This window comes from Manis javanica, chromosome 6 (assembly GCF_040802235.1).
Source record: "Manis javanica isolate MJ-LG chromosome 6, MJ_LKY, whole genome shotgun sequence".
NCBI lineage: Eukaryota > Metazoa > Chordata > Mammalia > Pholidota > Manidae > Manis > Manis javanica.
Window position 1 is genome coordinate 142,700,120 of NC_133161.1, and position 14,837 is coordinate 142,714,956.

Below are 14,837 nucleotides of genomic sequence, written 5' to 3' on the forward strand. Positions count from 1 at the left end.
GGGGCTTCACTTCTCCCTGCTTGCTTACATCCTGGGCTAGACTAGCAGATTGTGGTGCGACTTTACCGGCTCTGAGGAGGGCCTGCATCCTGTGGCACACTGCCTGTTGCATAGTAATTACTCACCAAATTTGCCAACCTGGAACTGCTCATTTGGAAAAATGCTTTTCATTCATTCCCATGCCCAGCACACATACACCTACACCTAGCCTATGCACAGGAAATGAGGACCCAAACGATAACACACGGTCCTATTAAGAACTGTCCGAGTAACTCTGTATTTCTCAATCACTAATCGTCTATGTGCCCTTCTCCCTCTGAATCGTAAACTCTTCTCAGTACAGAGCGTCTAAGGTGACGCTCTGGTCAGCAAGTACTTCCATGAAGAGGGCCGAGGCAGCGCAGCTTACCCAAGGCGTCTGTGGCATTGACCTGGAGGATCAGCCAGCTGTGGACATTCTCTTTGTTGGAGCCGAAGATGGTGAAGACAGTGCTCTTCTCGCCCGGTTCCGTGAGGAGCCCGTACACAAACACGGGCTTCTCGGAGAAGAGGAAGGTTTTCCAGGCCTCCCCTTCGTTGGTGCTGTATCTGCCCAAGTGCAAGGAAGAGGACCCTCACGGTTAAGGTCTCGAAGGCAAGGACTTGTTTCCAGATAAAATTCCCTAGTAATAGGAACCAGGAGTCCTTGGAGAAATGGCTGTTCCTGGGCTAATGTACAGAAAGTTTAAGGATGGGCCAGAAAGCAAGGAGGCGCTCAGAGACGAACGCAGTCGGTGCGAAAGGACAGGGAAGCCAGCTGATGGGGCTCCCACTGGCCAGTGTGAGAAAATTTGAACATAGAAAAAAAAAAAAATGATAGTGGCAGATTATATGCTGAATGAATATCTAAATGATGTGAACGTGGAGAGAGAAGGGAGGAGGGACAGGTTTTTCTTATTATTATACTGCTACCTAATACATGTTGAAACAATGACAGAATGAGAAAAATGGCCATCCTGCAACCCCCACTGTAAAAACCAACTCAGACAGGATGGTCACTGGGGGCTCAAACTCCTGGGTGAGAGCACGCAGGCACTAGGGTGTTGGCGTGATCTCAAGCTACTGACCCAGAGAGTCACTCGCACAAAGGGGGAGAGGAGTTTTACAGCGCCCGAGAGCCATGACATCACTAGCCTTAGTGTCACTGATGGTAGGACAACTGGACATTATACGCGTCTTGGATAAAGTACTGGGATAGACAACACATCCTCTACGTCCACACAGCCACAGTGTGTGATGTTCTACATGACAACTGACCCAGATTCTTCAAAAGAATCAAGGTCACAGAAAACAAACAAAAAAGGCAATGGCTTGTTACAGATTAAAAGAGACTAACTAACCAAAAGCAATGTGTAAACCTGGACTGAATTGGGAGGCAAGCAACTGCAAATAATATGGGACAACTTAGGAAATACAAAAGCCGTAAGTAATACTGAATTAACATTAATTTTCTTAGGATTCTGATTGCACAGGAAAGGACCCTTATTTATTGGAGATGTCTGTGTAACTACTTAGCTGTGAAAGAGCACGATGGCTACAACTTACTTTCAAATGATGCAGAAAAAGAAAGAATGCTAGATGATAGACAGATAGATGGACAAACAGGACAGACAGATGGCAGAAGGGAGGCACATTGGCAAATGTTCACACCTGGTGATACTCAGGGAAGGTTTTATGAGTGTTCCTCATACAGTTCTTCCAAGTTTTCCTGTGGTCTTAACAATTAAAAAGTCTCCGAAGAGAACAAGAAAGCAAGCCCTTGGGGAAAAAACAGCACTGAACTAACTGTACTGATTTTAAATTGTCTTTTGCACTGAAAAGCAGAAGAGAAGGAGAAAGAGAAGAAAAATCAGCCTGCTAATTGCTTCGGTACACAGTAAGCTTGGCGAGATGCTCAACATGAGAACCATCCACGGATCTCAAGGCTATCGGTTCTCTGTTAATCCTAAGTATAGGCAAAACCCCTTTTTCTTTTACCTTTCCCATATTTTTGAGGTTTTAGTTTTACTCCTTCGGCATCCTAATACTTGACGTAAATCCTTTCACAACAGCACTCAATCCAAACACTTCCCCTCATGTTGAGATTGCTAAAATTGATAATTATGGCCAGAAAGCTGTGGGTTAAACCGAGTGGTGGTGTTACAAAGCGACGTGGCGAATGTTGCCAGGAGGATGTATCTCTCCTCATCTGACTGATAGGCTTTTGGTTCACGTTAATTTTGAAGCGCATATTAATTCCTTCAATCTCCTTATACCGGTGTGAACGAATGGCTTAGTGCCACTGAAACAGGCAAACTGAACCGGCAGAATCGGCCTATTAACTAGACACGATGGGACCTGTCTGCCCGCTCTGTGTTAACACTGATTCCATCTAAGTGCACATTGCCTAGTTAATTCTAAAAGTTGCTTGACCCCAGGATGACCTCAGGAATGAATCACCCCATTTCCCAAAGGACGGTGACAACAGTCCTTTAATGAGACTGAGCTGCAGGTGCATGCCCAAGCACACAGCCGTGCAGAAGAGGGTAAATGGAGCATTTAGAAAACGGTACTTGGGCAGAATTTCAGGGAAGGGGACAGTCATGTCACCGATGGCAAGAACTGAGGGAACATCTATTCTGAGCCCAGCTCAGACCCCCTAACAAAGAACTTGTGTTGATGAAGTGAAAGTGACGAGGACCTTGCAGAAAACCAAACCACACCGTGTTTGCATGTACTACTAAGTCACAACTGTCGTCAGGAGGGAATACCCAGAGCCCTTGCCTTTAGGAATGGTGAATTCACAATGCTCCCGTAGAAATACAGCGCAACCCTGGGACCAAAAACACTCAGGGGGACAGGAAGGTCGCTGGCTATGACATGACACAGTTATGTGATATGATATCCTCAGGCTGCCGGGGTCAGATCCAGGCCTCACATTTGAAAGCACTGACACCCTGAGGTGGACCCGACCTGCCCCAAATGCCATCCTGCAGACTTGGTTCTCGGAGTGCTAAGGTTCCACCTCAGCCTCGCCTCCCACTCCCACCTTGCTCCTTTTAAATTCATCCCCCAGGACTCTCCAGAGCCATCTTACTGGAATGCCGAGCTAGCCGCATCATCCCCCTAGGTAAAATCCTCACGGAGACCTCACCACTTCAAAAGCCAAGTCTAGTCTCTCCAGCATGCCACGTAAGGTCCCCGAACCGGGCCCCTACCTAATACCTACCCTCAAGCCCCGCTTCTCACCACCCCCACCTTGCAATCTGCATTCTACTAACACTAATGAGGTTGCACCTTCCAAGCTGACCCACACTGACTCTTCTTTGCCCTTTGCTTAGGGTCTTCTAACTCTGGAGTGACAGGCCAACCCTGCTTTCTATCCTCGAAGCCTCAGCGCATTTCCTCTGCTCCCCGAACAGCACAACCTGGCCCCCATCCAGTGCCCCCTCTAGCTTACACCCTGCCATGTCTGCATGATCTCACTTTGTGAGCATCCTCACTACACTGCCACTGGTCAGGCCCAAGACCTCTCACTCACTTTCTTCCCCTGACACCTGGCATCTTTCCTGGCACAGAGAAAAGGCATTCAGGAATGTTCATTAAAAGAATTAAATGAGCTGTACTATATTTTCTTTTTTTTTTTTAACCCTGCCTCTGTCTCTTAACAATTAAAAGGTGATAGAGAAGAACACCTCCACTCTAACCCATGGGGGTTGGAATGAAGGGTGGGGCAGCTCTCTCTGCAACTGTCCTGGGGTTACTACCAGCATTAGGTGCTGAATCAAGCTGACAGGTTAACTGCCACCTCCCGCATTCTGGAGTGTGGGGCTGTTTCCAGAACTCGGGGCCAGAAAAGACAGCTGCCCTTTGCAGGGGCTTTTCAGGACTCCCAAGGGGAAGCCCTATGAAATCGGAAATCTCCTATGAGGACAGACGTTTTGGGGCCAGTCCAAAGTATGATTAGTAGCTCTGCTGATGCCGATAGGCAAACTGCCAAGAAGAAACGGGAACTGATGGCATCCTTCATCACCAAGCCATCAAACTTATGTCTGGGTCTTTTTTGGGCCAGAGTGCAAAATCCCACCACAGCCCCTTCTCTGAAGAACACTGATTGTACCCAGGAAAAATCTGCATTCCCAGAGCAGGCTCAGGGGGATGGTGTGCTGAATGAATACGTGAATCCCCAGAACCGGTTTTTATTTACTCACTTCAGACATGAGACACACGAGCAGAACAAAGCATTCCACTTTTTACTCGCAATTTCAATTAACAATAACAACAAAGGTCACAGTCTTAGTGGAGAATCAAGGCAGAAGCTGAAACAATTAAGTCAGTTCTTAGTTATCTGTGCTAATCAGGGAGAGAAAGGTATGAATAATGTGAAAGAACAACAACTAAAAACAAAACCTCTTATTTTAAGCAACGTTTTAACCTCTGACCCACTAAACCTCCTCTTGGGAGTCCCCGATGTTACTCTGCCTGGCTTCCTCCCTAAGGCCTTTGGTCAGATAGTTAAGCTTCCTTCCCAAACAAGCCCTTCCCCCAGCTGGCAGCTCTCCCCAGATGACTCAGAAGCCTCACAGAGCCACAGTGGGCAAAGGCAGGTCCTGAACGATGCCTCACCCACCTTTGTATCCCTGATACCTAGAGCATCATCTGCTTCATTGTGGATGTGCAACAGATGTTTGTGTAATTGACCTGAAATGATGCTTAACAGAAATAGGCTCCAGTTCCAGCTTGGGCCCTAACTACTGACAAGCCTTATTATTTCCTCATGTGAAAGCAGAGTAAGGTAGATTGGGTCATCTCTGGTGCCTCTGGGGTGTACACATCCAGGGCCCCCTCCCCCCACCCCCGCTCATATCTGAGCTCCAGGGATGGTCATTTACACAGAGCACAATGGGAGTGGTCCCCCCCAAACTGTGCCACTGCCACAGGACCACACCCCCTTCCAGTTTTATTAATCAGTAACAGAATAAGCAGTCTCGGAAGACTAAGTGTGTGTGACCTATTAATTGAACAATCAAACATTTACTAAGTGCCTGCTAGCCCGTATAGAATAGAAATTCTGGTCTACAAAGACCTTGCTAATGAGTTGAGGAATTCAAGCATATAATGAAAAGGTAACTAAGGGAAAGAGTCAGAATGTGATCAATGCCAAATTAATGAGACAGCCAATAAATGCAATGAGACTCAAAGGAGAGAGCAATCACTGTGGCTGGGGAGGCAAGACGCAGAAGTGGCCTGAAGCCCCAGGCCAGCAACAGAGGTCCAGCTGGGTCACAAGCAGCTTCCACTCGTGCACGGGTATCACAGTAAACCACCTTTGTGGCTGGAGGGCATGAGCTAACTAATACCTTCTCCTGCTTCTCTTCCGATGAGGCTGAGAGCACACAGTGACAAGTCAAAAGCAGAGCAGCAAGAGGGGAAGGAATAAAAACCCCGGGTGCAACACAATGAGTAAATGCCAGGTGGCTACACAGATTCGGGCCAAGCTCCGACTGGTATTTGGGACACATGCACCTGTCAACAGGGGGCCTGAACATACTCTCATATTTGCAAATGCTTCATTTGCAACACACATACAGATACCTCCAAGTGACCTATACAAACAGAGGAATGCTATAGTGTCCATAACCCCTGATGTCCACAATCCCAGTCATTTTTAAATGTCTAGGGAAGACACTGATTTTTCTGGCAGTGGGTTTATTTTCTTGGTCATCTCTCTGCTCCAGCTAGGGCAGCAATGACGGTGCATTCCCTGAGCACATATGCACCAACAGATGGTGTCAGAGGACTAGAATCATGCTAACTACCGCAGAGAAGTCAGCTTGGAATGCAAATGTAATCTGCAGAAAAGTTAAACAAGGAAAATGAGGAACTGACAATGCAATGTGACCGCCATACAAAGAAGGAAACCTATTGCTAGCAAGCCAAACCATGTGCCCTATGGTGCTTCTCACAGGGTAGTGCCCTGGTAATCACACCGTGTACTGGCATATTTTACAACTAGGAAGGACTCTTACAAGTGAGGGAAAACATCCTATTTATCTTTAGATACACAGTACGGTATCTGGCACAATTAGTGCTTGCTGAATGTGTGAGATGGAAATTAATAAATGAGTGGATTAATCAATGACAGCATAAACATGGCCGGCACTGTGCCTCGTGACTGTCCTCATCCGAGAGCAAACACCGATCAGAACGTGGATACGCTGTTGCATACAAACAGGGCTGCTTCTGGCTCTTTCCTCTCAAGAAGCAGTGGACCAGTGTTGCACAGACCAGAGAACAGCCAGGCAGGATGCCAAACACCAGTACACTGTTTCTCTCCACTTCTCTGAGGCCAGGCTGCTCAGCACATGTCAAATTAACCACAGGGGAAATCAGCTGACATTTTTTTTTTTTTTTTTACAACCACCCACCTCTCTTTTACTGCTGGCCCAGTTTATGAAAGGAGCCAAGGAAAAGAGGCTTTCCTCCTTGCATTAAATAAGATGATACAGGAGGCCGCTCCACCTTGTCAGTAATCCAGCTCATGGGTTCAGCTCAAAACCGGGGAGAAATGAGGGCCAGCCCTGGCCAAGCATTAACAAAATTAGTTTTTGCCCTAGCCAAGACAAAATAATTGAAGGCCTGGTTCTGATACATAATCAGACATTAGGAGGCAGAGGTTACAAACTTTTGACATCTTTGCATTTCCGAGCAATGTATCGGGAAGAGTACCAGATGTGATTTAAAGACCTGAGGGCTAGGCTTGCCTGTCACTAACAAATGGGGGGAGGTCTGGGACAAGTCACTTCACCTTGCTGACCCTCAGGTTTCACACCTGCAAAATGAAGCAGTTAACACTAAATGTCCCTTCCAGGTCTGTTTGTAAATCAGCAAAACCAAATGGACAACACCAAAGATCACTTGGCTATCAAGTAATAGGCACTCTGATATTATTACCTATGTAATCATTATTATTATTATTATTTATGATTATTGTTATCATGACTCATTCAACGAGTAGCTCTGTGTCACCCACAAAGCAAAAACTTGAAGAGTCTCTTGTTAATTTTTCAGTCACGTATCAATTTACATCTATGTACAGTCGTACTTTTCCAAATCGAGAAAATTATTTCATTTGTTCCTCCCAACACCTGTTTGAGACAGGAAGGGCAGATTATTTCCCCACTTTATCAATATGCTCAATTGAAGTAATTTCCCGAGGTCACCAATTAGCAGGCAACAATCCAGTGCTGTAGAGAAATAACCCACTTCTACAACCAGAGACTTCAGTTTCCAAGAGAACAGCGTGATGTTAGGATGTTAGGAGAAAAAGCTTCATCAGAGACACTTACTTTAGCTCGTTGGTTTCCATGCCCTGTGCGATGGCCACGATGATGCCGCCGTGGTCGCCCCAGGTATAGTAGTGAGGTCCAGGAAGGGCCTGCAGGGGAGAAGCCAGTGCTGAGGCCGCCGCGGAGGAGGTGGCTGGGCAGAAACCATGCACACGCGTGCACATGTGCGTGCACACACAGACACACCCACAAGCACGGAGAACAGACGCCCACCACTGGAATATGATTTTTCCTTTTCCTGAGCACACACATCCACTGTGTCACCGGCTCTGCACAGCCCTGGAGGTAGGCAGAGCAGCTACTTGTACGCGAATTTTTTCCCCAAATGAAGAGACTAAGGTTCGTGTTAAAGTGACAGGTATTCTACCCAAGAAAAGAAATGTACGTCCACCTAAAAACCATGTAATTAAATGTTTATATTTGTAATCAGAAAAAACTAGGAAGCCCACCAACAGATGAATGGACAAACTGTAGAATGTCCTCACAAGGGGACACTAATCAATGGTAAAAAAAAAAAGGGAAGAACACTGATAGCATGAAACAACATGAATGTACCTCAAAATGATCATCGTGAGGGACAGAAGCCAGGCAAAAAGATTGTACCCTCTGTGAGTCCATTTATATAAAATTCTAGAAAATGCTAGCTAGTAATTTGTCAGGGACAAGAAATACCATGGGGAAACAATACCGTTGCGGGGGTGACGAAATGTCTGCGGTCTTAACTGGCATTGGTGATGGTCAAGTGATGGGGACCAGTTCTGATCAAATTGTACACTTAAATATGTGTCACTTACTGTATTTCTGTTTGCCTCAATAAAGTTGTTAGAGTAAAAAGCACAAAAAAAGAACCTAAGGATCAGAGAATTTGCACAGCTAATTAACAGGAGATGAGGAACAAGAATGATAGGCACCAGTTTTCAAGGTAGCATCTCTACCACCACCTATTCCCCTTGCACACCCAGACAGCCCCTCTCAAGCAAGGACGGCCCGTGGGACTCAGATGCGCACTCACACAGACACACTCTCAACCTTTTCATCCCCTCGTTAGTTCTCTATTTCCAAAAATAAGGCCCCTTGTGCACCGGCTGCTTCTTGGCAGGCGTTAGGCATGCCGGATGGGAGGCACCAACAGCTGCCCCAGCGCTAGCCAGACGACACCACTTCACTGGAGAACAAGACACGGCTTTATACCCAGAAGGAAATCACTTGCAGATGTTCAAATCCCAGATTACACCAACATCAGAAGGTACAAACAAACCACAAGCCTGTCCGCGAGGAGAGAACACCCTATTTCAGAAAGAATGTCCGGCTCCATGGCAGAGGGGAGCAGCTGCTTAATCTTTCTCATGGGCACAGGACAAGGATGTCCCCAAAATTCCCAACCGTTCACCCTATTCGACTACTCTGGCCCCAACAACCTCCTGCATCCGGATATGTAATCAGGTTCTCTGCCATACTGTACATATAGTCTTTAATTTATACACACACACACACACACACACACACACACACACACAATGTCTGGGACCCAGATAACCTCAGCCGGAGGGCCGGGTAAGCCCTGCCTCAAACACGATAAGGTATGCAGCACATCTCCGTAAACTGCCAAAAGCCAAACATTCGGTATTATTACTGCTTCATGTACCACATATTTAAATACAAATGTGTTCATACTGCACTACCATCAAGAGGCCTCAGGAGGACAGGAACACTTTCCTGCCTTTTCTGAGACCTCCACATCCCTCCTGTCATCACACTCAGCCTGCAAGCGGTGCTCAATAAATTCTCATCACGTGGTCTGCTGCATTCTGCTGGCAGCTCCTACACATACTCAGAGCGCCACCGAACGCCACACCTACAGAATGGGGCCAAACACACTTCCCCCCGCCTGCCTAAGTCCTGGGAGGCTAGAGCAGAGCATTTCTGTTTTCTACATGTTTGGAAATTCCCTGAAGTCCAAGGCTGATTTAGCATTTCAGGACTAGAATAATAGTTCCACCTTCAGCATTGGTATAACAGTGGCTAAAGATCCACATTAGTTATACTAACTTATAGGGAAAACAGCCTTCTTCCAACAGCACAGAATATGATGAAAGCACATTACGGCACAGCCCAGTGATGGGAGAGCCCGGCTTCAATGTCAGCCATGTACCAAAGTAAGTCAACACGCAGTTCAGACCTGATACCACCACAACTACACCGTCATGTGCTGATAGATTCAGCAAGTATTTAGTGAGCACCCACTCCGTGCCAGACGCGGCTGGGTCCCAGAGGTACAGAAGTGAGTGAAACAGACATTGCTTTGTCCATGTGGAACTTATAATCTTGGAGCATTTAGTCAAATACACAGTTGTGTTAAAAAAAAAATACGTTTTGGGTTGAAAGGAATATTTTTGACAAAGTTCACAGCCCACATCACAAGATGGGCATTCAAATCAGAGCAGCTGACCCTCATGTGTGACTCTGGGTGCCTTTCTCTACTTTACAGTCATATGTGGCTTCACTGGCTGGCCCTGAAATGTGTCTCTGAAATTCCAAGGCTCAGTCCATGTTCTCAAACAAACAAGAACAGGGGCTGGGGGCTGACCTCTCGCCACCGGGCTCCAGCGCTGCTGGAGATGTACACATTCGTCTTGCTTGCTAAGTTCTTTCCCACTGAACCTAAAACGCAAGCGGAACAATTATTTTTAATTTCAGGAATATGTCAGATAATCACCTTGCCCAACTAGAAATTCTGGGGAGTATCTAGAAACAATCTCGAAACCACAAAAGCACTTTCTGCAGCAGATGCCAGTGGGTCCCTGGGTGTCTGGCTGCACATAACCAGAGTGTGAGAAGTGGCAGAGCAAACTTACCGGTGGCAACGATGAGACCGGGAGCCGACTCCTTGGACAGGATGGGCATCCTCCGGAGCTGGAGGTTGAGCAGCTGACTGAGCCGCTGTGCCAGGTGCAGAGAACAGCCCTGGGAGAGCTACGGAACACAAGTCCCAGGCACCATCAGCACGTGACACACCACCTCCATGTCCCTCTAAACAAGAGGCCAGCGTGCACACACCACAGAGCTGGGCACAGGGGAGACCAGGCCCGCGGAACCCAGAGCCTCTGCCCTGCTGTGCCCACACTTCCCCAGGTGGACACGGTTATCTGAACCTGGTAAATGCTTCTCATGAGAGAAAAAAACTCTAAGAAATTCCTTCTGAGCCTCTCAGAATAACGATTAGAGATGGATGTCAACTCAAGTGCATAGGAAAGCTATCCCTCTCCCGTACTACCCAGAGATTCTCTCCTGTGACTCAGAACTAAAGAGAAATCAAGTGATTTCACGGCACTCAATTTCTAAGTCAGTAGAGATGTATTTCAAATATGATTTAAGCAATTCTGTCAGAAGTAAAACCAAGAAGCAGAAGTCATAAAGCCTCATTGGTAAGCTCCCAGATGTACAACATATTAGATATAAACACCAAAGGATCCACATTAAAAAAACTTTTAAATTTTCACATTTGTATCAAGTACAAAGTCTGCCGTGTCCACTGTAGGACAATATTTTCAAGCTGGTCTTATGTTGAGATTCTAATAGTTCTGCAAACAAAGCCTTTTGCTAACATAGTCATGCCTGATTCTCTGGCCAGAAAGGGATGTCAGATGCTATTAAGCCCTTATTCAGTGTTCTAGACAGGGTAACTCCGTGTGTCCTTATGGTTAACAGGTAAAAACTAACATGATTTGCTAGATATACTTATTTTTATAACAAAAGGATTTCTCCAACAAATATTCATTTCACTAGTGTCACAGTTTGGCAAATGCAAACTGGAGCAAATTAGGTTGAGCCTCAAAGAAATATCTTGCCAACTCTCGTTTCTTTCGCTACCTAAAATCTGAAGTTGAAATTAAATGCTGATTGATGGTTGTACCGTTCATAGATAAACTGATCGGGGAAGTAAGAAGCTGAATGTTAACAATACCATCAATTCTATTTTAAGCAGGGCTCAGATCCCCACGGCACGCTCAAGAAATGCCCTGCTCCCACCCACACCACGTTGTGCACAGCTTCTAAGGTCTGGAGAAGCACTTAGGTATTTATCTATATCTACTCACATCTCTCCTCTTTCCAAAGTTAGATTTGATGTGGCAAGTTGAGACCTGTTGCCAAATGGGGAAGCGAAATCACAAGGCACGTGCTAGAGCAAAAGACTCCAAAATTATTTTTCTGAGGGCCACAGACGTCAACAGATTTAACAGTGGACACACAAAAGGCAAAAAATCCAAGACCAGAAATTGTTGAACTGAAATGTTACAGTTTCTCCAAAAATTACTACTACTTGTTTTTTTCGGAGTTCCTCCTGCCCACCTCCTTCCCACGCCCTAGACCCCTTAGGTGAAAGGAAAACAGAGGTGGGGCTGGCACCCAAAGCCAGGGTACTCAGTACACACTGTGCTTCCGAGGGAAGAGGGGGAGCTGCTCAGGTGTGTGGGAACACTTCCTGGGACCAAATAATACTTTTTAGTATTCTTAGCTTTTCAGAGGATGCCACAGATAGAGGAAATTGGAGGGTTCTGAAATCATATGCAGAGAGGGATTGTAAAAGAAGTTCCACACAAATAATAACTTATGGCAGAGGTTCCCCAAATTTTCTTGATTCCCAGCAAACTGGTGCTTCAGTAACTTTTTTATAGCGTCCCCAGGCCAACAGATATAGACCAACATTTGTCTCTTACATAGTTAAGTCTAAACAACTTAATAAATACCTATGCCCTAATAACGTAGAAGCAGTTTGAAATAATAGCATATACATGTGTGTGTATGTTTAATTTTTTATTTAATCCTTAACCATAATTACTTAATAATGGGATGTGTGCCCCTGCTGGGCACCACACAACTTCTCAAATTCTGGAATCCCATCAGATACCAACAGTGATGTTTTCTATTCCATCTTGACTTTCTCACCTGCTTTTTGTCACATCCACTGCTGTAAACCCAGCGCCATGAAGATACAATGTCATCAGAACAAAAAGAGCGTAAGCTCACGCTGAAACCGTAAACCCAAGGTAATATCCACACGGTGACTAAGCGAGGCCCAGAACCACAGTGTCTCCCTCAGAAATACAGAGCATCCCATGGTGCCCCCGTGAGCTCCCTAAAGCACCCCAAGGGGCTTTGAGGCAGAGCCTGGGATCCCTAAGGGAGAACTACAGATCAAGGTTTAGATTAAAAACCCAAATAGGAGTAAAGCCTCTATACCTCACAATTGATTTTTTCTCCATATCCTGTGAAAGCCGGAGCCTGAAGGAATTCCCAGGTCCCCCCTTTGTCAAAGGTGATGACTGATCTCATGTTCTCCTCATTCATGGAACCATTGATCAGAGTAGCGATGTAGACTCCCTGTAACCCTTCCACACGGTGGAAGTCAGCAAACGGTTCATTTGCAAAATACCTGCAATTAGAAAAGATAAACAGCTGTGAACCTGAACTGATACTTGCTTGGTCTGGTTTTATGGTAAGTAACATAGAATGTAACCATTTTGAAGTATACAATTCAGTGGCATTAAGTACCCTCACAATGTACCAACTATCGACACTATCTAGTTCCAGAATATTCTCATCCTCCCAGAAAGAAACCCTGCACCCTTAGCAGTCATTCCCCACTCCCCTTCCCACCCCAGGGCCTGGCAACCACCGATCAATTTTCTATGGATTTACCCATTCTAGATATTTCATATAAATGGAATCATACACTGTGTGGCCTTTTTAATGCTGCTTTCACTTAGCATAATGCTTTCACCTCTCAGTACTTCATTCGTTTTTATGGCTGAATAATCTGCCTGCTCTTTTTTTAAAAAGCGATTTTTTTTTCCATTAGACTTTGAGTGTTACATGCTAATCTGATCAATAACTCCCCAGAAGAAGTTCAGAATGACCACTGCAACCCACAGAAGTTGACATCAGACTCACCTTTACTTTTTCACTAACAAAACTGACCCCAAGTCGCCCAGGGAGCCTTAACAGACCAAGAACAATCAGCCAGACTTGCCAGGTGCTAATATTAGTGCTGGGGTTTTCAATTTAACCCAGTCTGCAGGAATGTAGCTACGGGCTACACACTGTCCGAGCCCTTAGAACTGATTACCAACACCCTGAACACACAGATGCAGCAGGGCTTCTGTCAGGAAGCAGAGCAGAGTCCCTACCCAAAGAACAGGTGTATATACAGCAAGGATGGCTCTAGAAGCTTGAAGTTACGCTTAACAGGGTAGCAGAGAATAAGGCTCTCCCAGACCTTAGCTATTGTCCTAGAATACTCTGAGTTCACTGGAAAGCAGTTTCACTGGAAAACGGTCCACATATTACAAACTTAACAGATTTCTGAGAAATGGTAATAACCATAGTCCACATACAGTTTTTAAAACCGGAAGTGTGCCTTTTATTAGAGGGCTCTGAGCCATTGGGCTTTGTAAAAATGCACAGAACTGCTTTTTTCCATTATCTGCCATACAAATCTACAGCCAGATGCCTGCTCAGCCACCTCAGATGGAAAGACACACTCCAAGCTCTGAGGCAGAAGAGGAAAAGTAGCAGATTTCACAAAGCACTGGCTTCAAGAGATTGAGAAACTGAGCAAAATCCTACGTGAGATACTGCGGGTGAGACCACATATTCTGACGTGTGGTTTCCTTGAGCCGATTGGAGTTATTTTTCAGTTGCTTCCTTTAGGGAATCTACCAAGGCCTGTTACCCTCCTGCTTGCCGTTCAACTGCTGCTGTGGACTCGGTCATCGGGAAGCCTGCCATCCTCATGTCGACCGGCTTCTTTCATGTACCTCGGACATCTGAGTTTCTCTCATTTAGACAAGGCCTGTTTCTTTCCCCCCAGTCATTCTCCTGGAGTTTTGTCTTTTACTTCGAGGCAGAAAGCTGTCCTCTGACCTCAGATGATCCTCTGCCTTTGGGCCCATCCTGCCATCTCCCCCTTGGACCGGCCCTGCCACAATTGGCCTCACCCTAGACACGCTCTCTGCGCCCATTTTCTCCCATTTCCTCTCACGTGCACTGTCTACAATACTTCTCCCCTGCTTCCCAGAGTGTGCTGGGCCGAGACTTGCCAGCCAACTCAGCAGGCCCCCTCCACCAGCCCAAGCACAGGCCGCCAGCCCACCTGGCCACTCCAGACCAATGGAGCAGATCCCTTGGGAGACCCAGCAGGCGTGCCACCTCACAGGCACACCGGACCCCCCACCCGACAGTGACTTCCACAGATGGCTCCTTGGCACACCTCTCCAGTGCCAGGGGCACCCCCTATTAGGACTTCTTCCTCCAGCTCTCTGAGTAAACGAACCAATTCCTTGGCACCACACTTGCCTACGGAGTTCAAAGAAAGGCCCATTTCAGATACCACAGCATCGTGCTTTACTTTTTAATCCACCTGCCCACACATACTGCTAATTCACCCTCATCCCTTTTCATCTTACTGAG

The 14,837-nt window shown here is 46.2% G+C and overlaps 1 protein-coding gene across 3 annotated transcripts in view; it reads right to left on the bottom strand.

Annotated features, from left to right (window-relative positions):
- SORL1 (sortilin related receptor 1) overlaps positions 1–14,837 on the bottom strand; it is a 136,407-nt gene that overhangs the window by 74,336 nt on the left and 47,234 nt on the right. For all 3 annotated transcript variants that reach the window (XR_005054275.2, XM_073239591.1, XM_036992685.2), the window contains exons 9-13: positions 12,609–12,801; positions 10,223–10,340; positions 9,955–10,028; positions 7,368–7,456; positions 410–588 (exon numbers count right to left, since the gene is read on the bottom strand). Coding sequence is in view for 2 of the 3 variants with exons in the window: in XM_073239591.1 (XP_073095692.1) it covers positions 410–588; positions 7,368–7,456; positions 9,955–10,028; positions 10,223–10,340; positions 12,609–12,801 (653 nt within the window). In the remaining variant the exon portion in view is untranslated. The remainder of the gene's footprint in view (positions 1–409; positions 589–7,367; positions 7,457–9,954; positions 10,029–10,222; positions 10,341–12,608; positions 12,802–14,837) is intronic.